The 27907-nt window shown below is 39.4% G+C and overlaps 1 protein-coding gene and 1 long non-coding RNA gene across 3 annotated transcripts in view; one reads left to right on the top strand and one right to left on the bottom strand.

The window, feature by feature from the left end:
- The window catches only part of LOC134753671 (uncharacterized), a 256262-nt gene that overhangs the window by 65968 nt on the left and 162387 nt on the right, over window positions 1–27907 (bottom strand). The window lies entirely within an intron of this gene.
- LOC134753681 (putative fatty acyl-CoA reductase CG5065) lies at window positions 11990–26341 on the top strand. 2 transcript variants are annotated; one of them, XM_063689620.1, is made up of 13 exons: window positions 11990–12101; window positions 13145–13261; window positions 14724–14843; window positions 15131–15256; window positions 18235–18380; window positions 18779–18891; window positions 19369–19561; window positions 20056–20140; window positions 21442–21503; window positions 22154–22243; window positions 23870–24034; window positions 25304–25402; window positions 26105–26341. In XM_063689620.1, the coding sequence occupies exons 1-13, from the start codon at window positions 12006–12008 to the stop codon at window positions 26259–26261; spliced, it is 1569 nt and encodes a 522-aa protein (XP_063545690.1). In that variant the 5' UTR covers window positions 11990–12005; the 3' UTR covers window positions 26262–26341. The 2 variants fall into 2 exon arrangements, with proteins under 2 accessions (XP_063545690.1, XP_063545689.1); XM_063689619.1 differs by lacking the exon at window positions 21442–21503 and having other exon boundaries at window positions 20056–20202.

Here is a 27907-nt window from a genome sequence, read left to right on the forward strand (position 1 = left end):
TTCCAAGCCCAATTTCGCCTATTTACACGGCATATCCATTTATTTTTTAAGTTCTCATCCTTTGGAAATCTGAAATAAAAAAAGTTGAGTTTGCCAGATAGGTAACAAGAGAATAAATAAGTACCTAACTAAAGAAAGTATGTAGTTAGTATTGTATTAAATAGTAAGTAGTGTTAACTAAACAAAGCTATGAATGTCGATGTTATTATTCTAAGGTCGATAAAAACACATACACATCACTATGCGGAAAAACATAACCTTTCATACTTCGCAGAAAACTCCGAAAATACATGTTAAAATATATTCAGAACAGAATACGGTGATAGTTAGATAAACTACTAATATTGATTTTTATGTTTAGGTTGGGTCTTATAAATTAATATCATCAAAATTTAACAAAACTCACCGATGAAAGGTTACTCGTTCTTCCGAATTTTCTTTTCGTGATGAATGTGATTTACATCCTTCGATCACGCAAGCCATTGCGAGATAAGAAACTTGGAACCATAACAAATAATATCCAGGTACGTTTTCCAAGAATCGTTTGCGAATATAAATATTATAATTAAAAATCAGCGAGATGACTGCGAAATATTTGAATTGATTTAATACGACTATGTAAAGTTGTTACAGTTGACACCTACCTGTCAAATAACGAACATATATTTTATTTGGCTGGATTATATTATAGAACCAATAGGACCATTTGACATTTCCCTCAGTTCATCTTATGACAATACTGAAAAAAACGAAAGAACTTGCGGATTGTTGTCTCACTCACTCATAGACAAAAAGTAATAGCGTTTTGTGAATACGATATCATTTACCAAGCTTTTATTTTTGCCCGGCTTCTTTGCTTTAGTCATTATTCTGAGATAAAATATGACATTGATGCATCAAGGCGGTTTGTTTACAGACGAGGACCTAATACCGGGAAACACGAGTCAGAAATTTCGCTATCTGCCTCTTTGTCGCTCGAATATGCAAGAGTGACAGAGATGTTAGATAACGAAACTTCGATTTTCTTGTTTTGCGATAGACCCTCAGATTGTGGTAGTGGCGCCCCCTGCGCAGAGTTTCGCGTAATATTAAATTCCTTGACCAGCTTATACCGTCGCCTTCAGATATATCGGAGCGGCCGAGTTGCTTACAAATATCTGAACACGCACTTTAACGCCCTGACATTATGGGCGTGTTTAGATATTTGTGAGCACCTCGGCCGCTCCGATATATCTGATGGCGACTGTACAATGGGCCTTTTGCGTTACGTTATGTTAGTTTACGCCATTCCGAGGTTGACGGTTGACATTGACTTGACTGTAAACATTAAGTTATATTTGTGGTCAAGACAAGACAAAGCATTTATAGCGAACATCCATTCCATACTAATTTGTGGTATTTTCTATAAAAAGGGACCTTATTGTCGATGGCGCATTATAAACGATGCTCCGAAATAAATACAATGCCGCGCGACGCTGTGCGGCGTAAGCGCCATCGACAATAAGGTCCCTTTTCATAGAAATGCCCCATATTATAAATGCGAAAGTCTGTCTGTGTGTGTGTGTTACCTCTTTACGCTTAAACCGATGAACCGATTTAGTTCAAATTTGGTATAGAGATAGTTTGGGAAGGACATAGGGTAATTTTTATCCCAAAAGTCATTCTTCAAGGGGGTGAAAAGTGGGGGTGAAAGTTTTTATGGAAACTCGATAAAAAATAATTAAGCTACCCAAAATTACTAACTCCATGCAGACGAAGTCGCGGGCAAAAGCTCTGTCTGTCTGTCTGTCTGTGTGTTACCTCTTCACGCTTAAACCGATGAACCGATTTAGTTCAAATTTGGTATAGAGATAGTTTGGGAAGGACATATGGACATAGGGTAATTATCCCAAAAGTCATCCTTCAAGGAGGTGAAAAGTGGGGGTGAAAGTTTGTATGGGGACTCGATAAAAAGCAGATTAGATAAAAAATAATTAAGCTACCCAAATTACTAACTCCACGCAGACGAAGCCGCGGGCAAAAGCTCTGTCCGTCTGTCCATGTGTTACCTCTTCACGCTTAAACCGATGAACCGATTTAGTTCAAATTTGGTATTGAGATAGTTTGGGAAGGACATAGGGTAATTTTTATCCCAAAAGTCATCCTTCAAGGGGGTGAAAAGTGGGGATGAAAGTTTGTATGGGTACTCGATAAAAAGCAGATTAGATAAAAAATAATTAAGCTACCCAAATTACTAACTCCACGCAGACGAAGTCGCGGGCAAAAGCTCTATCTGTCTGTCTGTCTGTCTGTGTGTTACCTCTTCACGCTTAAACCGATTAACCGATTTAGTTCAAATTTGGTATAGAGATAGTTTGGGAAGGACATAGGGTAATTTTTATCCCAAAAGTCATCCTTCAAGGGGGTGAGAAGTGAGGGTGAAAGTTTGTATGGGGACTCGATAAAAAGCAGATTAGATAAAAAAATAATTACGCTACCCAAATTACTAAACTCCACGCAGACGAAGTCGCGGGCAAAATAGTATATTATACATTTATTGATAAATGATTTTTTAGTTTTATTATTTTAGAACACCATATGACTTTTGACCCATGTTCTTTCACTGATATGTGTTGTTAAATATCAAACTGTGTCGCCAACGCCGGCTATCTACACGAGTATAGGCCAAAGGTATGGCGCCGTCTATTCGAGGATAAATTTTTCTTGATTTTCCGAGGCACGTTTTTTTCTTAGACTTTACTTATCTTATACGGAGTTACTAGCACTAGATAATGGGCGTGGTCTAATAGATGTGCTATTACAGCCAACAAAACTGGTTAGCTTAGCACGCCTGCATACATATTTTCATTTCTCATGCTCTGAAAAGTGGGTCGTCGTTGTTCTAAAAAGTGTGCAGTAAATAATACGTTTCTGCTATAGAGTTCCTACTGTACTTTCTAAGTACGTTTTTTTCTTTTCAGGGTTCTGTACCCAAAGGGTAAAAACGGGACCCTATTACTAAGACTCCGCTGTCCGGCTGTCACCAGGCTGTATCGCATGAACCCTGATAGCTAAACAGTTGAAATTTTCACAGATGATGTATTTCTGTTGCCGCTATAACAACAAATACTAAAAACAGAATAAAATAAATATTTAGGTGTGGCTCCCATACAAACAAACGTGATTTTTTGCTGTTATTTGCGTTATGGTCGTGCGCGAGTCCGACTCGCAGGTGGCCGGTTTTTAATTATATATTTAATTTCTTTGTAGTTACCCGTTAAATTTTTATTTATGACGCAATATAGAATATTTACTTACTTACTAAATCTAATAAACCTGGAAAAGTTCATGGTCACTGGTTCGGTGGAAAGAAGGAAAAGGGGCCGCAGACCAACGCGGTGGTCCGACCAGGGTGCGTAGCCAACGTGCCAATCGTTAACGCTCCGAACGTTGGTCTGGTGAAGAAGGCGCAAGAGATCGAAATGCCTGGAAATCTGCCATCCGAAATCATGTGCTCCACGATGGCTCCACGTAGGAGGTCATGACCCACAGCACTGAGGAGAACGAAGCAAGGAGGAGGACTAGGTAACTCTAACGTCTAGCAAGGGCCTTATATATTAATTTTGTTGTTTTTGTTTGTTGTCTTGTTACCTGTCGTGATTGTTTCACCGGATGGTCTCACCGGGAGACCGTTTCGTGGCACTTTTTCTTTTTTATGTTTCTCTGTTTTTTTATAATTTTCTATTTGTGTGTGCTATAACGAAAAAAATATTTCTATTCTATTCTATTCTAATAATGAAAAGGCGGTTTCGCGCGGGTCTTCCACTCTCCTCTTGAGATCGTGTAGTGATATGATTTTGGCATCATCGAACGTTTTGTTGTTAAGATTATGGATGGTATAGAAAGGATCGCTTGTTGTTGATTGAATTGTTGTAAAAGTGACCGCGTTAAGCTTTAAATAATAGTTCCTAATCTCTCCGGTGGCGCTAGTTAGGCTCTGGGACATGAGTATAACATGAACCATATAAGGCAACAAATAACCCGACCAAATTACGTAGGTTGTTTTTGGTAGTATTTAGGTGTATGGTGGCGCCGCCTAATTACTGTTTTTTGATGGACACTTTTCATACATAAAAGATAAAAGATAAAAATCAATTTATTCAAGTAGGATCTGTTGGATCACTTTTGCATCGTCAAAAATCTACATATTATCTTACACGAAATTAATACTAAACTAGAAATAAAGCAGACTCCATGGTTAAGATAATCATTGTTTGACAATCACACGTGACAGCACGAGCGGGTGTGTGTACAGTGAGATAATGTTTGACTATAATGTCGATGATCCGTGACATTGCCATGTACACGTAGGTTAAAATTTTAGCTAATCCACTTTCGTATTTGTATGTTTGAATAAATACCTAATGCTAAATATATTTTTCACATCACCTATTCGAAAAGGGGCTTTTTCTGCCCCGCTAGGAGGGATCAAAGCAGCACTTTTTTGTTCTAGGACTTTTTTTTGTATACAATATTTTTAGGTTAAAATAATATTTTGAAAAATAACCTCATAGGTGATGTGAAAAACAGTATGTGTCACATGGTAGCAAAATTATTTCCACCTTGGGCGTTAACACTTGAATCCCTCACTACGCTCAGGATTCTATTTTAGAATCCCTCGCTACGCTCAGGATTCAATTATAGAATCCTTCGCTTCGTTCAGGATTCAATACACGCCCTCGCCGTAAATATGTCATTTTGCTCCCTTGTGACACAATCTACTATTTCACCACATCAAATGGTAAAGGCTCTCTTGATACTTGAAAAACCGATGAGAAAGTTGCATTTTGGACGACCGGTCTGGTCTAGTGGATAGTGAGAGATACAGCGTGGTGACAGACGGACAAACAGACAGCGGAGTCTTAGTAACAAGGTCCCGTTTTTACCCTTTGGGTACGGAACCCTAAAAACGACTAAAATTGTACGGTTAGTACAACACACAAGCAAGACAGTATACGGTGTATTAGCTCTTGTAAGGCGATAGCTGAACTTTACAAGGGCCACGTGGGCAGGGCGGACACGCTATTCAATTCAATTCAATTCAATTAATTTATTTCAGAATAAAAAATTCCATATACAATTACATTTACATTTAAAATAAAATAAAATAACTAATCCTAAATTAAAACTAAATATGTTAGTAACAATAGGTAATACTTAGAACAACTATTTATGTTAGTATACAGGAAATAATTTGTTAATAAAATACATTAAAATAAAATAAAATTACAATTTTAATAACAAATGCATTACAAATAAAAATCTTTCAAATTTTATTTCCCCACTGTGGAATGGAGTTCAATCCATCGCCGCATACATCAAAATTCACTTGCGTTTCTATGTGTGAACGGCACGTCTGTACACGCGTCGTGCGTCATAGTGTAAGTGTTGTTTAAAAATAGTACGAGCGGCCGGCAAACGGCCGTCAATCTGTCGCGGGGCGAAGTAATTCGAGTTGGGGCGGAGCGGTGCGTGGCCGTGCTGTATGATTACTATTACTTATTCTGTGACGTGGGGCTACTTGGCGTTGGCGCCAGAACGTTGGTTAAACTTGTATCAAGATTAATTCTTTATTATCCGCCGTTTAGGCAACTCGTGTGACTTTTAAGGATGACTCACGTTAGACCGGGCCGTGTCCGGGCCGGAGCTTCCGGCGCTTACTTTTCTATGACATGACAGGTGATCACGTGATGCTTTCCATAGAAAACGAAGGGCCGGAAGCTCCAGCCTGAACACGGCCCGGTCTAAGGTGAGTCATCCTTTATTCGAATATGAAAACTCTCTTTATTTACATACAAGATATGTACAGTGGTACTACGTAAACGAAATTAATTATTAATTAAACTAGCTTAAATCTAAAATAGGCCCTTAAGGCATTGTACCAAGGATGCTGGCGGCAGCATTTCCTCGCTGTATCGCAATGCTGATTTGCTGATACGTTGTGCGAGGAAGCCGCCAGCTCTTCGGTCACCAGTTACGTCAACCAGAGTATCGTATTTTTATGGCAAGATATTTATAAAAACCGGCCAAGTGCGAGTCGGACTCGCGCACCGAGGGTTCCGTACTTTTTAGTATTTGTTGTTATAGCGGCAACAGAAATACATCATCTGTGAAAATTTCAACTGTCTATAGCTATCACGGTCCATGGGATCAGATACAGCCTGGTGACAGACAGGCAGACGGACAGCGGAGTCTTAGTAATAGGGTTCCGTTTTTACCCTTTGGGTACGGAACCCTAAAATGGAAGAAAACAGACAAATCCAAAAATTACATTTATTTGTGTACTTAAGTAATTAACTAATTACATATTGAACACATATTAAATCACATTTAGAAACGGGTCTATCGCGAATTTATTTTGTTACCTTTATTTACCGACGTTTCGACACAGGTTTCACTGGTCGTGGTCGCGGCTAACCCGGCGGTGGCGGCGGGTTAATGTGATTTAATATGTGTTCAAACCGCGAAAGTTTTAAATGTTATAATTAAATATTGAACTTGTAGATCACAGACACCACAGTTGTAGTACTTACTGAGGACTGGACATAGTTGGGAGGTTTTACGGTGACGGATTTGTCTAAAAATATTTTATTTATTTTATTTTATTTATTGATAATGGGAAACAAACAGCGAAAAATGACACATATAGATAATTACACTTAAATACATACATAGCGGGACTGTCATAGTAAATTTTGTAACCCCAGTAAATTCACTGCCATCTGTCGACACACTTTAAAATTTGAAGATTTGTAAAAATACGATAAAATGTATTTAAATATAGACAAATGATTTTTTTTATTTGCATTAATTATTTTGATGATTTTGACCCATGTTCTTTCACTGATATGCGTTAAAATTGTTAAATAACAAACGAAACCGTCAACGCCATCTATACGACTGTAGGCCAAAACTAGTAGCGCCCTCTGAACGAGAATCAAATTTTCTTGATTTTCGAGGCACGTTTTTTCCTTAGACTGTATCCATCTATTACGGAGTTATATATATCTATCTTTGATACATACATAAGCCAAAACAGTTTCCACTACTGAAATTAGATAATTAATTAATTATGGTTGCTCAGACAAGACTTGTTTGTACAATTCAATTAAACTATCTCTAGATCTAGTGCTAAAAAACTAAACAATGCGAATTTGAAACCACAAACGTGACATGCATTAATTTAACTTAATTTTACAATAGTAAACTATCAAAATCAATTATATTATTTGCCTTAATAGTAGCAGAGTTGTATTATATTATTTGTTCATTTGCTCTTAATTGCAGAAACAAATTTTTGTACTGACCATTGTAATTTTTTGGCTTTGTTATTTTTTTAATATAGGTAAATAAAGTGTCACGTGACTCATGTGATAATAAAACGTGATGTCGGATTGTAGGCAGATTGAGGTGAAGTACTTACCTACTGGCAAAGACAGATATAACTGTAATAGATGGATACAGTCTAAGGAAAAAACGTGCCTCGATAGATGGATACAGTCTAAGGAAAAAACGTGCCTCGAAAATCACGAAAATTTGATTCTCGATCAGATGGCGCCACTAGTTTTGGCCTACACTCGTATAGAGGGCGTTGACTGTTTCGTTTGTTATTTATAATTTTAACGCATACCAGTGAAAGAAAATGGGTCAAAATCATATAAAAATAATTAATGCAAATAAAAAAATCATTTATCCATATTTAAATACATTTTATCGTATTTTTATAAATATTTATTTTTAGTTTTAAAGTGTGTCGACAGATGGCAGTGAATTTACTGGGGTTACAAAATTTACTATGACAGTACCGCTTTAGTATAAGTTACTCTATGATATAAATAAAGTGTCACGTGACTCATGTGATAATAAAACGTGATGTAGGATTGTAGGCGAATTGAGGTGAAGTACTTACCTACTGGCAAAGACAGATATAACTGTAATAGATGATACAGTCTAAGGAAAAAACGTGCCTCGAGAATAAAGAAAATTTGATTATCGATCAGATGGCGCGACCTTTGGCCTACTGTCGTATAGATGGCGTTGACGTTTTCGTTTGTTATTTAACAATTTTAACCAATATCAGTAAAAGAACATGGGTCAAAATAATATAAAAATAATTAATGCAAATATTACAAATAAAAAAAACCATTTATTGATATTTTTATACAATACATTTTTTGATATTTTTAGTTTTAACATAGAGTAACTTATACTAGAGCGGTACTGTCATAGTAAATTTTGTAACCACAGTAAATTCACTGCCATCTGTCGACACACTTTAAAACTAAAAATGAAGATTTATAAAAATACGATATCTATCTTTGGTTTTAATCGTGTGTCGATAGATGGCAGTGAATTTACTGTGGCTACAAAATTTACTATGACAGTACCGCTCTATCCTATTATATCCTCTTTGCTACTGGTAAACGTTATGAGGAAACTTGCATATAAGTATGTAATAATCGATAATGATGTGGTCATAACTATAGACCACATCTTGACCAAGCTAACTCTGCATAGAGTGCAATCACAACGTGTGGTAACGCCACTGTAAATAAATAAAACAACAAGAATATCGTCAGAAAAAACGCAACAAACTATTTCCGCTATTTATAATAGCATAGAGTAACTTATACTAGAGCGGTACTGTCATAGTAAATTTTGTAACCCCAGTAAATTCACTGCCATCTGTCGACACACTTTAAAACTAAAAATGAAGATTTATAAAAATACGATAGAATGTATTTAAATATATGTAGATAAATGATTTTTTTTATTTTGTATTAATTATTTTTATGATTTTGACCCATGTTCTTTCACTGATATGCGTTAAAATTGTTAAATAACAAACGAAACCGTCAACGCCATCTATACGACTGTAGGCCAAAACTAGTAGCGCCCTCTGAACGAGAATCAAATTTTCTTGATTTTCGAGGCACGTTTTTTCCTTAGACTGTATCCATCTATTACGGAGTTATATCTATCTTTGATAATAGTCATAGCGTTAGTCGATATCGGAAGTAAATTTAATACAAATTAGAAATATATTCATAAGAATTTCAATCATCATTGGTATAGTTCACGCGCTTAGGAAATGTTAGCACTTAGCACGCATGATGGTTTATCTATTGTTCTTGTTTTAATTTATCTTCTCATATTCTGTAGGGCCAATTAAATCTATACTTTGCGAACGGGCCCGATGTCGGGCCCGCGCGAGCAAGAGACGTTTTCCGTTTCACCAACAAACGGAACTTATTTAAGTGTTCCGTTTGTCAAAACAAAGTTTTATACGGAACACTAAAGATCCCCTCTCACAAATCTCGTGGATACAACAAGGTAACTGACAGGCCGATATCGTCCGGCGGACTGATAGTCAGTGGGCCCCTTAATGCTTAAAAGTATTCAAACACAAAAATACGCAAAATAGTCACTTGTTTAGTTATGATTTTAGCATTTGCACTGTTATTTCGCAGTTACCAATTTTAGCGTGAGTATCATATTACGCACTTTATCGTAGAAACTTGTTAATTTTACATGAAAATAATTTGATCTATTCAGTACTGAATGTAAATGTAAGTCATATGACTCATATGACATCAGTTTAAAAAAAAAAAACAAAGTTTGTATCTCGCGCATTTGAGTATGTAAGTAAAAATTAGATTCTGCTCGCGACATCCGCGCTGCCGCACTAAGCATAGAGCATATAACTCATTTTTAAATGTCATTCAATTGTATACCTTGTACTTGTACGATATGTTCTATAATTGAGTGATTTCAAAGTGAGTTACTGCTCTTATGCTTAGTGCGGCAGCGCGTAGATTGTTTTTTTTTTTTCATAACGTACGATACGGGTATGTTTGTATGCTACCTCGCAAATGTTATTGACCATCAGTAAATCAATAGTACATATTACGGAAACATCCGTACACTACCAATTAACACTTTATTCACAACGACGGGAATTGATCGCGTAAAATGTTTTAAATTTACCTTCGACGTTTCGCGGACGGCGTTGTCCCCGTGGTCTCGGAGAAGACTGGCTAAAGTTGACATCAACATCTTCTAAGCGCTACATGGATCTCTTTTTCTTCTAGATATTTGTTTTCGCTTACATTTACGACTGGGTTCCAAAACCTGGGTAAGTAACCTTTTTGTAAGCCAAAACAAATATCGTGTACAACTTACAATACAACCCAGGTAGCAAAATGACGTAAAATGACGTCAACGACGTCATAATGACGGAATTATTACGTCATTACGACGTCGCTGACGTCATTTGACGTCATTTTGCTACCTGGGAAGTCACTAAATCTTCCGTCGCAAGTTCAGCGCGGCGCGCCATATGTTTTGGTTCCTTTTTAGGGTTCTGTACCCAAAGGGTAAAAACGGGACCCTATTACTAAGACTCCGCTGTCCGTCTGTCCGTCCGTCTGTCCGTCTGTCTGTCTGTCACCAGGCTGTATTTCATTAACCGTGATAGCTAGAGTTGAAATTTTCACAGATGATGTATTTCTGTTGCCGCTATAACAACAAATACTAAAAAGTACGGAACCCTCGGTGCGCGAGTCCGACTCGCACTTGGCCGGTTTTTAAAATTATCTGTCTTTACACCCCCTCTTAATGCTACCTGCGTCTATTTTTCAACTGAACAAGTAATTCAATTATCACTTTATGCTCTTAGGTATGTATTTATGTATTAACTTAATAAGTTTGTCAAACGTTGATGTAGGTTAGGTAGGTACTAATAAGGAGTGTTACTCCGAAGAACAATGATCTTTAACAAAAAACACCCTGTTTTCCAAAACAGTCTAATCAAGTCTAATGGAGCATTGGCTACCGTTGTGCCTAGTGCCGTACAAACGCGAATTTTCTGAAGATTTACAGGTATAGGATTTCTTTATCTGTGACAAATGGTCAAAAATATGCCCACAAAAATAAAACATCGGCTTTAAACGCCGGAAAAAAGTTCCAACACCTGAAAATGCTTTTGTACTGGACAGCCCGTGGAATGCTTCTAATATGCCATAATTTTCGTCTTCATCAGTAGAAACTGTATAGTCTTCAGTATTCGGGATAATGGGCGTAATATGGCTATAAATATTTAAAGAGGATTTCGGGAGCGGAACACAATCAAACCATTTCAAGTTCAGATCAAAGACAATCTTTATTTTTTATCATGCATAGATTCTAGTACGACGGCCGACCATAGACAACACAACAGAAACGAAGTTCCAATTCATCAAACTGTGTTTACATCACATCTAGCGTCCACACGTACACAATTTAATCACCAATTTTACACTTATGACAACATATAGCGCTCTAAATTAATAATAATGCCCCCAACCGCACATACTAGCGTCACAAATTGGTATTATTGCGTCCGCACCTGCATTTTATCGCTCATAATCGTACAATTATAAAGTCGAATCGTCGAACCAAATAGGCGATTGCGTCTACACCGCCTGATTTGATCAGACAATTTAATTGGCGAAAAGTTGTTCCCGTCTGGATGCTGGATGTAACCTGACAAAGTTATCAATCGGACGCGATGCTTATTTTACGTATCTGGGTTTATATACTGTTATCTTGGCCAGACTTTAATCGGGTTCTAGTGTATTCTTCGTCTTCCAGTGCCATCTCCTACCGGAGGTCGGTTATCATGAGGGCTATACCAACTTTAGACGCAGCCGCGCGGAATAATGAACGTGTGCTCTGTTTGAACCATGTTCGGAGATCTTTGAGCCATGAGTTACGTCTTTGTCCGGATGATATGATATGACCTTGGATCTTTCCTTGGATAAATAATTGAAGTTCATATTTCTCGCATGATATGACCAAAGTACTATTTCCGTTTTTTGACTATCTTTAAAACCTCGGCCTTTTTATTTACTAACTGCAGCACTCTTTCTTTCTTTTTAGTGTATTAACAGACACAAACCCCTCTTTTCAGGTCATCGTCATACAAAATGGTGGCCCCTCGTGATCGTCGTGGAGCGCTCATTCCTCAGTTCTTCGCTGGACGCTCCGTGCTCATCACAGGGGCTACTGGCTTCGTCGGCAAGGTCAGTGTCAGCTTCCCAAAACATACAACCCCTCTGGTCTCCATGGGCGACGGTGATCGCTTACTATTGGCTTCCCAGGTAGCCGTGACGTCAGCGACGTCATTATGATGTAATAATGACGTCATAAGGACGTCGATGACGTCATAATGCTACCTGGGTTAAATTACTATCAGGCGATTCGTCTGCTTGTTCATTGCCATTTAAGAAATGATATTAATATTTAAGAAAATATCAGAAAAAAATTCAAAAGGGCAAGTTCTAATGGAAAAGTTTCAGAAAAAATTAAGGAAATCCATTGGAAATGGGAAATTTCAATTCACGTGAAAAAAATATGGTTGTCTGTAAAGTCGATTTAAGGACGATAATTTTGCGTGATAATAATGTCATAAACGACACGTTGTCGTCGTATTGATGAAAAGGCCGTAACGATACCATAGAGAAGTAACTAGTTAATAATCTGTGCCATGGAGATCAGTCCACAACGATACCATGGAGATCTGTCCACAACGTGGAGATCTGTCCACAACGTGACACTTTTTCGTGTTCATCGATTTATAAGACGTTATCATGTCAAAATGTAAGAACTGAATTTTCCGTGTAATTTTGAAAACTTTCCGGCGGAACATGAGTTTCGACACAAAGACATCAGTTTGAACAAAGACCACATAATAAAAATCGGCCCATATTCAATCAATCATCTGTCCACTCAGAAGATCTTAATTCCAGCATCGAGACCCTGGGTCCGTGGGGTCCTGGCGCTCTGAGTCTCTTTGGACACCTTTCAAAGAGACTTAGGGACGTAACTGGGGACCGGGGAGCCGGCAGTTACCTCGCTCAACGCATCAGATTGGCAGTTCAGCGGGATAACGCAGCCAGCATCTTAAGGACCTTGCCTCAGGGGCCTTTTTTAGATTTAGTTTAGTTTAGTTTTATTTCAATTTACTGTAATTTTAAGTTGTTTTATTTATTGTTTTTGTACCTTTTATATTAATTATGAAATTCCAGCATTACCAGCAGTTTTGTTATATGTATGGCGATTCCAGGTGCTGGTGGAGCGACTCCTGTCCACCTGCCCCGATATCTCCACCCTGCATCTACTGCTGCGAGTGAAGAAGGGCGCAACGCCGACTGAAAGGCTCAAGGCGCTTAAAGACTCCCAGGTATGTCCAGGGGGCTGATTTTTGAATTTCGAGCTCTCGATTTCGGTACTCGAAAATCTGTAGAAAACCACACTGACCACTAGACCCTGGATGTTAGCTGAAGACGCGGAATCCCTGTCTTCACTTTCCATCAGGTCAAAATGAAATCAACAAAATCATGCTGAAATGATGCTGATAACCAAAGATTTGTAACTAATATCAAAGATAGATATAACTCCGTAATAGATGGATACAGTCTAAGGAAAAAACGTGCCTCGAAAATCAAGAAAATTTGATTCTCGTTCAGAGGGCGCTACTAGTTTTGGCCTACAGTCGTATAGATGGCGTTGACGGTTTCGTTTGTTATTTAACAATTTTAACGCATATCAGTGAAAGAACATGGGCCAAAATCATAAAAATAATTAATGCAAATAAAAAAAAATCATTTATCTATATTTAAATACATTCTATCGTATTTTTATAAATCTTTATTTTTAGTTTTAAAGTGTGTCGACAGATGGCAGTGAATTTACTGGGGTTACAAAATTTACTATGACAGTACCGCTCTAGTATAAGTTACTCTATGTGATAACTGATGAACTATTACTATGATATTTATAAGAGACTATGGTATTTCTATCCGTAAGAGGGCCGCATCCCTGGTGCGCCGGGTGCGCGCCAGCCCCAACATCATCATCAATGATAGGGGACAGGCTGGACTCCCCCTATTTACTATGCTGCAGTCGGCTACATGTGCCGTACTCAGCTGACAACAAAAATAGATTATAGATATAGATGTATCCCTAGGCTTAAGAAATACTAATACATAATTTAGAATTAAGTTTTACTAACCACATTATGAGTGTAACTTACTTGCAATAAATGAATTATTATTATATTATAAGACCTATGTACCAACACAGCTTTGACAATAAATAATAATAATAATAAAATGTTTATTTATTTAGATAACAAGATCCATTTTTGTTAGTAATCTACAAACTAAACCTAAAAACTATGTTAGTATTCGTACCTCACTAATGACAACGTATTTTTAATTAAGTGTTGCATTATTGAGCACTCATTCCTTACAGCTATTGTGTTCAGCAGGCTGTTTGGGCTGTCACGTATTCTGTTCAGAAGCGATGCCATCTTTTTCCGCAGCAGAGCATTGAAACTGTCTACGCGTGCTTCCGCGAACATGGTCGATGCACTGCAGAAACGTGACAACCCCAGCAGCGCCCTGAAAGCGTTATTATACTGGACGCGCAGAGAGCTGAGCGACCGTTGCGTACAGTCCACCCACAGTGCAGCCGAGTACAGCGAAGTGCAGTATGCTCTAAAGAGCGTAGTTTTGACTGCAGGTGTACACCGCGCGAATAAAGAAATCCTATCTTATCTTAGGTCAAGTTAGGTGTGACTAGGGCCAATCGCCGATCAGTTTATAAAAAAAAAATGTTTATTTATTTTAATATATGTTTAGGTGTTCGACGTAGTCCGGCAGCGAAACCCGTTGCAGTTGGAAAAACTGCGTGTTTTGGAGGGCGATGTGGCTGCGCCGGGGCTCGGTTTGACTGCTGACGCTGCGTTGAAACTTCAAGACGTGAGTATACTTACAAAATGTTGCTCCTTACATGGATAACTTAAAAGTGGCAGTGGGCGGGGCACATTGCATGTAGAACCGATGCCACCGATGGCCATTGGGGCGGAAAGGTTCTCGTGTGTCAACCACGTACTGGAAGGCGCAGCGTGGGTAGACTGGTGGACTGATCAACATCTATTCAGCAAATAGGCCACAGGGGCACTTTTACATGTAATTTTCTTTACAAGCAATAAAAATAATCAAAAATCATTTGAGAAGATGCAAACTATATATATGTATATTGACAGGTTTCAGTGGTATTCCACTCGGCAGCAACACTGAAATTCGACGAGGAGCTCCGTAAAGCCGTGGATCAAAACGTGCGCAGTGTCATGCGCTTGCTGGAGCTGTGCGACAAGCTGCCCAACATGCAGGTACGTTAAATTCACTCGGAGTCGGACTCGCGCACGAAGGGTTACGTACCATTACGCAAAAAAAAACACGTTTGTTATATGGGAGCCCCACTTAAATATTTATTTTATTCTGTTGTTAGTATTTGTTGTTATAGCGGCAACAGAAATACATCATCTGTGAAAATTTCAACTGTCTAGCTATCACGGTTGATCAGATACAGCCTGGTGACAGACGGACAGACAGACAGACTGCGGAGTCTTCGTAAAAAACCGCATATATTCCGTGATCATAGAGATTTTGCCATACAAAAACTTTAATAATAGTCCATCATGTTATGTCATCTCAAAAATATTATATGGGTAAATAAAAAAGGTAATATGTAATTTAAAAGTCGTGGGTAAAAAAGTCGTGGGCTGGAATAAACATGTCCGGGACGCGCACGGGCAGGCTAGGATGCACTTTCAGGAGTGGGTCAACTTTAATAAGCCTATGTCGGGAATAATTTACGAAAGTATGTGCGCAAGTCGTAAAATATTTAAAAGCAAGTTGAAATGGTGCCAGAATCATCAAGAGCAAATTAAGTTAGATATCTTAGCGTCGCATCACAGCTCTAAAAACTTCAAACAATTTTGGAAGGCCGTTAAGAAACTGGATGGTCAGCCTGGCGTGCCGGTGAGCGTCGGAGATGTGAGTGAGCCGGAATCCATTGCTAATATGTTTGTTGGCCATTTTAAAATAGATTCTCCGTTGGGCCCAGCGCAACAAAGGGTTGATGACGGGGCCTGTCGTGAGTCGGACCTTGTTCGTTTTACCTCTGAACAGGTCAAACATGTGATCACAAAAATGACCAGAGGAAAGTCACCGGGTCACGACGGGCTCAGTATAGAACACTTACAGTTCGCGGGCAATAAGCTATATGCAGTTCTGGCTAAATTTTATTCTTTGTGCATGTCTCACTCATTCCTTCCCCATGACCTAATGAAGACCATTGTTGTGCCTATTCTCAAAGATAAAACTGGCGATGTTTCTAGTAAGTCCAACTATCGGCCCATATCGCTCGCTGCTGTGCTGGCTAAGGTACTGGATAGCCTACTGGACGCACAACTTGGGAAGCATTTAAACTTACACTATGCGCAGTTCGGGTTTCGCCCGGGTCTATCCACGGAAAGTGCCATCTTAAGTTTAAAACACACGGTACAGTACTACACTGAGCGTCACACACCTATATACGCATGTTTCCTGGATTTATCCAGGGCATTTGATCTTGTGTCGTACGATGTCCTTTGGAACAAGTTAAGGGAGCAAAAAGTACCGGCGGAGCTACTCCGAATATTTCAATATTGGTACCTTAACCAGAGCAATAGCGTCAGATGGGCTGGTAGGTTTTCTCAGTCGTACAGGTTGGAGTGTGGGGTGAGGCAGGGGGGTATAACCTCCCCCAAGCTCTTCAACCTGTACGTTAATGACCTGATCGAGGGGTTGAGCAGCACTCCAGTAGGATGCAGAGTTGATGATGTTAGTATCAACAACATCAGCTACGCAGACGATATGGTGCTGCTCAGTCCAACGGTCAGGGCATTGAGAAAACTACTAAGCATATGTGAAGAGTACGTAAGTAAACATGGCTTACGGTATAACGCTAAGAAAAGCGAATATATGGTATTTAAGGCCGTCGGGGGCAAGCTACCGGAAAGTGTACCTGACATAAAACTTAATAATAACATACTCGAGCGCGTGTACACATTTAGATATCTTGGACACTATGTCACCGACGACCTTAAAGACCAATTAGATATAGAAAGGGAGCGCAGGGCACTGGCAGTCCGATGCAACATGCTAATAAGGAGGTTTGCACGATGTAGCCAACAGGTAAAAGTAACGTTATTTAAAGCATATTGTCAGGTGTTCTACACGTGCAGCCTCTGGACTAGTTATACGCAGAAGACCATCAGTTCCCTGCGCGTCCAATATAATAATGGTTTCAGGATGTTGTTGGGGCTGTCCCGTTTCTGCAGCGCATCGGGCATGTTTGCGCAAGCTCACACGGATGACTACTATGCCATAATACGCAAGAGAATTGCCTCGTTGCTCTGCAGAGTGCGGGCCAGCTCCAACCCCATCCTGACCACTGTTGCGGGCCGATACGACTCACCTATAATGCGGCATTTTGAATGTGTCATAACCGCTATTAGGTGAGTTGTAAGAATTTTATTGCTGACTGTTTTTGTTTTGTCGTTTTCTGTTTTTTGTGTTCCACTAACACTTAGTTTTTAACCTTAATTGTTACTAACCGTTATGGGCCAGTGTTGTCTTAAATAAATAAATTGAATTGAATTGAATTGTAATTACATAATATTAAGAAAAATATTGAAGTTCTGATTTAAACTTTCACGATTTTTACTCATTATTATTCACAACGACGGGACTTAATCGCGTAAATTTAAAACTTATTTTACGCGATTAAGTCCCGTCGTTGTGAATAAATAAGTATTGAATTTAAATTTTAAACTTCAAATAGGTATGCTTTATTCAAGTAGCAAGCTCTTTCGAATACGTACCGTGGTCTTTGAAATACGTAGATAGAAATAAATCATCTGGGTAAGATCTAGAATGCGTCTCGATATATTCCTAATTGCCATGTTCTCATATAATTACCATGACCTTTCCTATTTTGTTGTCAATGTCCAAAATGATTAATAGTTGCTAATGTTTTCTGAAATGAATTTTCCTTACTGCCCCCAACTTCAAAAATTGCTGTTTTGCCCTATGGTTGACTGGTGGAGAAGTTCTTCTGGCAGGCATACAATACAATACAATACAAATCCTCTTTATTGCACAACCCCAGAATAAATGTACATGGAAACACAAATAATACATGAAGACAGAGGTAAACAACAGGCGGCCTTGTCGGTAAAGAGCGATCTCTTCCAGACAACCTTTAGGTAGAAATGGAACATAAATATATGCATATAACTTATTATACATTTATTTTCTCCAGGCCTTCATCCACGTCTCCACAGCGTACAGCAACGCAGAGCTGTCGTCAGTAGAAGAACGCGTGTATCCGCCGCCTGCCCCTTTAGAGGCTGTGTTAGCTCTTACAGATCATGTGTCGGATCCAACTCTAGCTGGTATCACGCATCAGTAAGTAACGCATATATGTCGTCATTGGCAGCAGGTATACCTTCTTCTTTGGAAGCCGTTCTAGCTCTTACGGATCATGTGGCAGACCTGAATTTAGCTGGCATCAAGCATCAGTGTTTACGCATATGTGTCGTCCTTAGCAGTAAGTAAATCCGCCGCCTGCTCCTTTAGAAGCAGTGCTAGTGTTCACAGACGTATATAACAGACCCCACTCTAGCTGGCATCACGCACCAGTAAGTTAACGCATATGTGTCGTTATTGACAGCGGATCTATTACGGCACGGAGTACAGCTGCGGACACTCGTGCCCGAGGAAGGACTCCAGGCGAGTCCGAAACATGTCGCCAAAAGCGACTAAAAATACTAGTGAGTGATCTGTGTTTGTTTGTGTGTTTGCAGGTACATAGCGCCTAAACCTAACACATACACGTTCACGAAGGCCCTGGCGGAAACTGTGGTCGAGCGACATGGCAACACTGGCTACCCGATATCCATCTTCCGTCCTACAATAGGTAGGTAGGCCTATTATTAACTATCCTATCACACTCATATTTGTTTACATTATTTGCAAGTTCCATTGACGACGACTTTAGCTTCTGAATTTCCGGATACTAAGTTATTTATTTACATTTTCCAGTTATTATTATTCACAACGACGGGACTTAATCGCGTAAAATAAGTTACGCGATTAATTGAAATTGAAATTGAAAATATTTATTTCAAGCACAGAACAGAACCCATATAGTGTTAGTACAAAAAATATAATATGCTACCTATATCTATGTTAGTCTGTACACTATGTATAAAAACAATAAATACCTAAAAAACTAATTATAACTAATTATTTCGATGATGCGCTGGGCTCATGTAATTGGTTCCAACGCCTCATCAGTGGGCAGTCCACTCTGACGACAAATGTGAATTAAGTCCCGTCGTTGTAAATAATAATGAGTAAAAATCGTGAAAGTTTAAATCAGTGATTTTTCCAGTTATATCAGCCCAGAAGCACCCGTTCCCCGGCTGGATCGAGAACTTCAACGGCCCCTCGGGCGTGGTGGTGGCCATAGGGAAGGGACTCCTCCACGTGTTCCCCACCAAGTGCGGGGTGCACACGGACTTCTTACCCGTGGATATTGCCGTCGACACCCTAATTGCCGTTGCCTGGGAGACTGCGGTGGACCAGTAAGTTTTTCTTCTAATTCGTAAATATTTTTTTTTATAAAAGATGATTTAAGCAGCCAGACGTGACTGTAAAGTCCACACTCGTGCGTGAATCGCGGCGCGAACGCATCTTCGGTTGATTTGCGTTTCCTAAAAGCAAATTGAGTGTTTGATAGGATAGGATAGGTTTAGGTAAGCTATTAATCTGGAATTAAGCAATTTTTCAACAATTTTGGAGATTGTCGGTAGCACCGATATGGGTCTGTAATTACTAATATCGTCTCTGCTCCCTCCCTTGTAAACTGGCGTGATAACTGCCTGTTTGAGTGGAGTAGGAAATATTCCTTTCTCGAAACAAAGGTTTATAAAATGTGTTAATACGGGGCAATACGGTTGTGGCAACGAAACTGATGTATGGAGTGAGCACTCTATGTCTACTTAATTCTCTTTGGTATTAGTAGTTTAAGGACATACCCAGTTCCACCATTTCTAACAGTTCTTTATTTATTTTACAGCTCTAAAGAAGTCCGCGTGTACAACTGCAGCACCGGCGCCAACCCCACCACATTCGAGGACTTCGAGAGTATGTTGCGACGGGAAGTTACCCGGCACCCGCTAGATAGCGCGCTCTGGTACCCATCGGGGACGGCCGTGCAGACCAAGTAACTACTTCTTCTATGTAGGTCATGGCAGTTATACAGGTCGTGGAAATTATATGAAGAAATCACCCAGCACAGCACCCGCTAGATAGCGCGCTCTGGTACCCATCGGGGACGGCCGTGCAGACCAAGTAACTACTTCTTCTATGTAGGTCATGGCAGTTATACAGGTCGTGGAAATTATATGAAGAAATCACCCAGCACAGCACCCGCTAGATAGCGCGCTCTGGTACCCGTCGGGGACGGCCGTGCAGACCAAGTAACTACTTCTTCTATGTAGGTCATGGCAGTTATACAGGTCGTGGAAATTATATGAAGAAATCACCCAGCACAGCACCCGCTAGATAGCGCGCTCTGGTACCCGTCGGGGACGGCCGTGCAGACCAAGTAACTACTTCTTCTATGTGGGTCATGGCAGTTATACAGGTCGTGGAAATTATATGAAGAAATCACCCAGCACAGCACCCGCTAGATAGCGCGCTCTGGTACCCGTTGGGGACGGCCGTGCAGACCAAGTAACTACTTCTTCTATGTGGGTCATGGCAGTTATACAGGTCGTGGAAATTATATGAAGAAATCACCCAGCACAGCACCCGCTAGTTGGCGCGCTCTGGTACACATCGGGGACGGCCGTGCAGACCAAGTAACAACTTCTTCTATGTGGGTCATGGCAGTTATACAGGTCGTGAAAATTATATGAAAAAATCACCCAGCACAGCACCCGCTAGTTGGCGCGCTCTGGTACACATCGGGGACGGCCGTGCAGACCAAGTAACAACTTCTTCTATGTGGGTCATAGCAGTTATACAGGTCGTGAAAATTATATGAAAAAATCACCCAGCACAGCACCCGCTAGTTGGGGCGCTCTGGTACCCGTCGCGGACGGCCATGCAGACCATGTAACTACTTCTATGTCGGTACTCTTTTCAGGGTCGTGGCAGTTATACAGGTCGTGGAAGTTATATGAAGAGACCACCTGGCAGCCGCTAAATGGCGCGCTCTGGTACCCGTCGCGGACGGCCGTGCAGACCACGTAACTACTTCTATGTCGGTACTCTTTTCAGGGTCGTGGCAGTTATACACGTCGTGGAAGTTATATGAAGAGACCACCCGGCAGCCGCTAAATGGCGCGCTCTGGTACTCGTCGGGGACGGCCGTGCAGACCAAGTAAATACTTCTTCTATGTCGGTACTCTTTTCAGGATCGTGGCAGTTATACAGGTCGTGGAAATTATATGAAGAGACCACCCGGCAGCCGTTAGATGGCGCGCTCTGGTACCCGTCGGGGACGGCCGTGCAGACCAAGTAAATACTTCTTCTATGTGGGTCATGGCAGTTATACAGGTCGTGGAAATTATATGAAGAAATCACCCAGCACAGCACCCGCTAGTTGGCGCGCTCTGGTACACATCGGGGACGGCCGTGCAGACCAAGTAACAACTTCTTCTATGTGGGTCATGGCAGTTATACAGGTCGTGAAAATTATATGAAGAAATCACCCAGCACAGCACCCGCTAGTTGGCGCGCTCTGGTACACATCGGGGACGGCCGTGCAGACCAAGTAACAACTTCTTCTATGTGGGTCATGGCAGTTATACAGGTCGTGAAAATTATATGAAAAAATCACCCAGCACAGCACCCGCTAGTTGGCGCGCTCTGGTACACATCGGGGACGGCCGTGCAGACCAAGTAACAACTTCTTCTATGTGGGTCATAGCAGTTATACAGGTCGTGAAAATTATATGAAAAAATCACCCAGCACAGCACCCGCTAGTTGGCGCGCTCTGGTACCCGTCGGGGACGGCCGTGCAGACCAAGTAAATACTTCATCTATGTTGGTACTCTTTTCAGGCTTTTTAGCGATAAGACCACGACCTGTTATTTATCTCTACCTGTGTTTCTGATTTCTTTTGTACTGTTTTCTTTTATTGAGGTGTATTGTATTTTCATTACAGATGGGCGCGGACATTGCTAGAGTTTCTTCTGCAAACTGTACCACTCCATCTGGCGGAGTACACGGCGAGAATGATTGGAGTTAAAACATCGTACGTATATACAGTTAAACCTAAATACAACTGTGGCGGCCTGCTCGGCTTGCCACTGTACAACCGCTACCTTACGCGCCTAAGGCCTGCGCGATGCGCCCTCGCCGTGACTAGGCAACGAATAATATATACTTCTATCAGATCTGCCTAAGAAGAAACGTTATTAGTGTAGAGGGTAATGTACAAGAAGAAGACGAGAAAAGTATTTACAGTATTATTTACATAAGTATTTACATAACATTACACTAAATTGCAATTTATTTTCAACAATTTAAATAACGTTTCTTCTTAGGCAGATCTGATAGAAGTATATATTATTCGTTGCCTAGTCACGGCGAGGGCGCATCACGCAGGCGCGCGGACTTAGGCGCGTAAGGTAGCGGTTGTACAGTGGCAAGCCGAACAGGCCGCCACACAACTATTTAGAACCCACCAGGGTCCCATTTCCCGAACGGTATTAGACTAATATTATTAGTTCCAGAACTGTCAAATCGTATTAGTTTCCATGGCAATTGGCAACACACTAATAATATTAGTAATAGTAGGTAATACCGTTCGAGAAATGATTCAGACAAACTAAGTTCATACATAGAGAAGGATAGAATGCTAACTCCATGTTTTCTTACCTCTCGTTTTGATGTATGGAGTTGCACTCTTTTTTACTTATATTTCCCTATGGTCACTTATGTAGGCTGTTCTGTGAAGTTCTGAAGAGCAGTTCTGTGATGTTTCAGCCTGACTGCCTAAGACCTTACCTACAACTTCACATGTGTTGTTTTCTTTTCGGGACTAGCCTATAGGCCTATAGTGACATTCGTTTATATTATAGAAACGACAATCAAAATATAAATCCATACTAATATTATAACGGTGTCGAATTGTTGTAATATAAATAATAGATTACTTAAATTGAGCATGTTATGAACTTTCCTATGTTGTTGTTATATTTTATTATTGTATTAAATCTACTGCGGATGATGTACCGAGACAAACCTTACTGGTTTAACGGTACTTTTGTAATTAAGTTGCATATTATGTGTATTTACCTGATTAAAATAAAATAAATAAAATAAAATAAATAAATGCAAAAGTCTGTCTGTCTGTGTGTTACCTCTTCACGCTTAAACCGCTGAATCGATTTAGTTGAAATTTGGCATAGAGATAGGTTGAGTCCCTGAGAAGGACATAGAATAGTTTTTATCCCGAAAATCATCCCTTAAGAAAGTAAAAAGCGGGGTGGAATTGAGTTAATTAATGAAGTGTCTGCTAATTTGTGTGCATAATATGCTCAAATTGAATAATTGTTATAAGACTTTCTCCAGGCGCTATTCTTACTCTTGCTAGGGTTACTAAGTCCACGCAGACGAAGTCGCGGGCAAAAGCTAGTCAAATCATAAATCCATACTAATATTATAAATGCGAAAGTCTGTCTGTCTGTGTGTTACCTCTTCACGCTTAAACCGCTGAACCGATTTAGTTGAAATTTGGCATAGAGATAGTTTGAGTCCCGGGGAAGGACATAGGACAGTTTTTATGTCGGAAATCATCTTTAAAGAGAGTGAAAAGGGGGGTGAAATTGAGAGATTTAATTTACATTATTTTACGAGTATCAAACTATATTTTCAGTGTAAACCTAATAACAGCGAACAAGCGTTTAACCGCCATGACGGACGCACTAGAGTTCTTCGCTACGCGCGAGTTCAATTTCGAGAGTGAGCGCGTGCGGGCGCTGCACCACCGGCTGTCGCCGGAGGACAAGAAGGTCTACAATTTGGATGTTATGAACATTAAGTGAGTAGAAATGTGACGTTCTCAATCAAAATGTATCACTTTGTCGCTTTAACCTGTCAGAGCGTCCTATGGCAAGCGACAATGTGGTACCTTTTGATTGAGAACGTCACAAATAAAATACAATTTTTAAATTTTTTAGGGTTTCATACCCAAAGGGAAGTCCCTGTCTGTCTGTCTGTCACCAAGCTGTATCTCATGAACCGTGATAGCTAGACAGTTGAAATTTTCACAGATGATGTATTTCTGTTGCCGCTATAACAACCAAATACTAAAAAGTACGGAACCCTCGGTGGGCGAGTTCGGCTCGCACTTGGACTTTATTTTCACAAATGTAGCGATGAACATAGGTGATAGTGAAGAACATAAGTATAACCCAAGTAGCATTTATACGTCATTATGACGTCCGTTACGTCATTATGATGTATAAACGACGTCATTATGACGTCACTGACGTCATTATGACGTATAATTGACGTCATTATGACGTCACTGACGTCACTGCTACCTCCCAGGTATCGTCGCTGACGTCATAATGACGTATAAATGCTACTGGGGCTGGGAAATGATCTTGATAATGAAATGGTAACTGTGCACAGCATGAAGTCACAGTCTATAAATGGAAAATGGTACAATGATGACGTGGATGATGTATATGGGACCTGTACTTATGTACATATACCGTAAGAGCTACATTATTTCATCATCCTCTTCTTCATCCTCTAGCAACGTCTTCACGAGTTCCCGCTTTCGTTTATTTAAATGGGGCATTTTCTATAAAAAGGGACCTTATTGTCGATGGCGCTTACGCCGCACAGCGTCGCGCGGCATTGTAATTAATAGTAATTATATCAGAGCATCGTTAATGCGTAAGTGCCATCGACAATAAGGTCCCTTTTTATAGAAAATACCACATATAGTCAGACATGTTAATCTTTGATACCCGCCGACCGGAACGCACAACTGTTCGCACCATAGACCTAGCATTACATAGATCAGCTATACGCGTGCGGACGTAAGGGACAAAACATACGCAATGCGACAATATGATTGGTCGAGTAAATTTGTAGCCCACCATAAACCATACTAAATTTACGGTGGGGAATTAAAAAAAATGTGAGACTGTGACAAGGACAAACAATAACACTTTCTCTGCTACTCCTACTGAAGACATAAGACTATCCCGTTCGGTCATTTCCCCCCACCCCGATGTATGCTAATTATTTTATTTATAACTAAATAAATAATTAAATGATAACTCCTTGACTGCAGCTGGGAAGACCATTACGCGGACTTCGTGAAAGGAACGCGCAAGTATCTACTTAACGAGAAAGAACAGGACCTGGAGAAGGCCAGGAGACACATGCACAAGTAAGATAAGATAAGATAAAACTTGGTAAAAGTCCGCGCAAGTTAGAAAAAAAAAGTTTGACCAAAGTTTGACCAAGAAAAGTCTGCAACGATAAGATAGCACACGCAGTTCAAGTGTTATTTGCGTCGTTTTCAATCAAAAGGTACCACATTGTCGCTTGCCATAAGGACACTCTGACAGGTTATTCGTATAAAGATACAATCCAATTTCGTCCTTATGGTAAGCGACAATGTGGTACCTTTTGACTGAAAACGGCACATTTATACGTCATAATTCCATAGAAGTTTGACGTTTTAATGACACTTGCACTGCGTGGACTATCACAATCGTTGCAGACTTATCTTGGTCTACAAAAAGGCGCGTAATTTAAAATATGTATAATGTATATTTATGCTGTAGATAAATCCTTTGCGCCTACATTTTTCTAATTTGCCGCCTTTTTCTACTGACAAAGCTGGCTTGCCAAAGTATACATCAAAAATCGCATGCGATTTGTTGCAAGGTGAGTAGAGGCCTTAAAAGGTACTTCTTTGGAGCGTTGCATCAATGTTGCCAGTCACACAAATATGGAAATATGCACCTTAGTTCTTAAACGGATGATCCGATTTTATCAAAATCAGTACATTCTTTATTTTTTAATTTACAATATCACAGATTATATAATACTATACTAGTAACAATATGTTTTCTTTTATTTGCAGAATGTGGTTTCTTCACAAAATCTTAAAATTCGTCACATTCCTCCTCTTCCTTCGCGTGTTGATGCAGAACCGCTACGCGCGCTCCTTCATATACGGAACCCTCAGACTATTGCTGTCTCTGTTCGGCGCGGTATATCACCGGCTAGTGCACGCGTGAGAGCAGGATGGATATAAGTGTAGGTTAAGTTGAATAACTGAATAATTTATTGGTGCCACGTTTGCTCTTTCTAACAAATATGGTTGTGTAGGCTTTTTAAAAACTCTCTCTCACGTGCTCTGGCACGTGCAGAGGGCCTACTGTGAAAAACGAAAAACGAAAATCTAAATTACTGTATCTATCTCTATATCACACGAATATGGAATAGCGAATGAGAGGCGGTTAGCGGGAATTCGATATTCGTTTTTCGCTGTAGGCCTTCAAGTTTTGTGTCGAATGTATAATAGCTAATTTTAGCTACTATTTGGTCAAGCAAATCGTGGCAGTAAATAGGAACAAAAAAAACTATACTCATCCTTTTCTTTTGGATGCTGGTACTAGTGTAAGACAAAGATAGTATGATTCTCTCTGTCTATGTTTGAAATGAGACAGTCCCTTGACAAACTATATATACGCTATTGACACTGTTAGAATATACTTTGTAATGCAATATTAGTGTAAGAATATTTATATTATGCATGTACTGTACCTATAATTATGCGTATTATTTGATTTTCTATCTAGGTATGTTATCTTTTTATATATGTACCTATATATGGATAGTCCAGAAGAGCGTTACAATTAACATTAACGATATTCTACGTTGTATTATTGTACCATAAATATGTAAAAGGCAGCGATTTTGATAGCCCAGACAGTGCATTTTGGCTTGCCAAAATGACTTTGCTTGCTCTAACTCTATAGGTATACCTATGGAATGGGTATACCTATGTACAATACAATACGAATCCTCTTTATTGCACAACCTCAGAATAAATGTACATGGAAACACAAATAATACATGAAGACAGAGGTAAACAACAGGCGGCCTTATCGGTAAAGAGGGATCTCTTCCAGGCAACCCTTAGGTAGTGGAGAAATGAAACTCATAAATTAACCAATTAGGAGGTGCAAAAAACTAAATTAAAACTAAGTAGCAGCAGAAAAAATACCTTTAAAAAGTTTAAAATTTAAGTATTTTATTATTTAGTATTTAAAAGCCTCCTTGGGCTTACCGTGGGACTTAGTCAATCCAATCTGTGTAAGAATGTCCTATAATATTTATTATTATTTACTATTTATTTATATTATTTGCATGATTGATTTGTTATTGAAGTATAGTACTTAATACTCAAATCTAGTTCTAAATATCACCTCAGTTATGTGTCTAACATATTATTTATTGTAATTATATGCAATCAAATCAAGTACATATTATTTATAAAAAATAACTATTCTTGTAGAATGGTTTAGGTGTAGGTATTATTCATTTATACAAATTGAAAACATATTAAGTACTTATGTACCAAACATAAATTGTCATTGTCATGTTATGTGTATAAAACTAACACCGTCCAAATACTTAAGTGTATAATTATGTGAAATTTACATTTTATACAGTTGCTCAAACAAAAATCTGACATAATTTTTAAGAAGGGTTTTTTGGCAATTATGGAGTACTTTTTTTTGGGATTTTCATTATTTAATATTTATAATTAGTTTATATTAAAATAAAGTATTATTTTATTACTAGTGAGTTGTGATACTAAATATACATTTTTGACCAAATAATATTGTTGTTTCATTTTACATATGTGAGCAGCGGA

The sequence above is a fragment of the Cydia strobilella genome, chromosome 27 (assembly GCF_947568885.1).
Source record: "Cydia strobilella chromosome 27, ilCydStro3.1, whole genome shotgun sequence".
In the NCBI taxonomy this organism is placed as follows: domain Eukaryota; kingdom Metazoa; phylum Arthropoda; class Insecta; order Lepidoptera; family Tortricidae; genus Cydia; species Cydia strobilella.

Bases quoted from the DNA above. Each gene is read 5' to 3' on its own strand.
- LOC134753681 (XM_063689619.1), top strand. From the start codon at position 12,006: ATGGTGGCCCCTCGTGATCGTCGTGGAGCGCTCATTCCTCAGTTCTTC. The intron at 18,892-19,368 runs GTAGGTAGGCCT...TGATTTTTCCAG, and splicing joins CATCTTCCGTCCTACAATAG to TTATATCAGCCCAGAAGCAC. The intron at 20,203-22,153 runs GTAACTACTTCT...TTTTCATTACAG, and splicing joins GGGACGGCCGTGCAGACCAA to ATGGGCGCGGACATTGCTAG.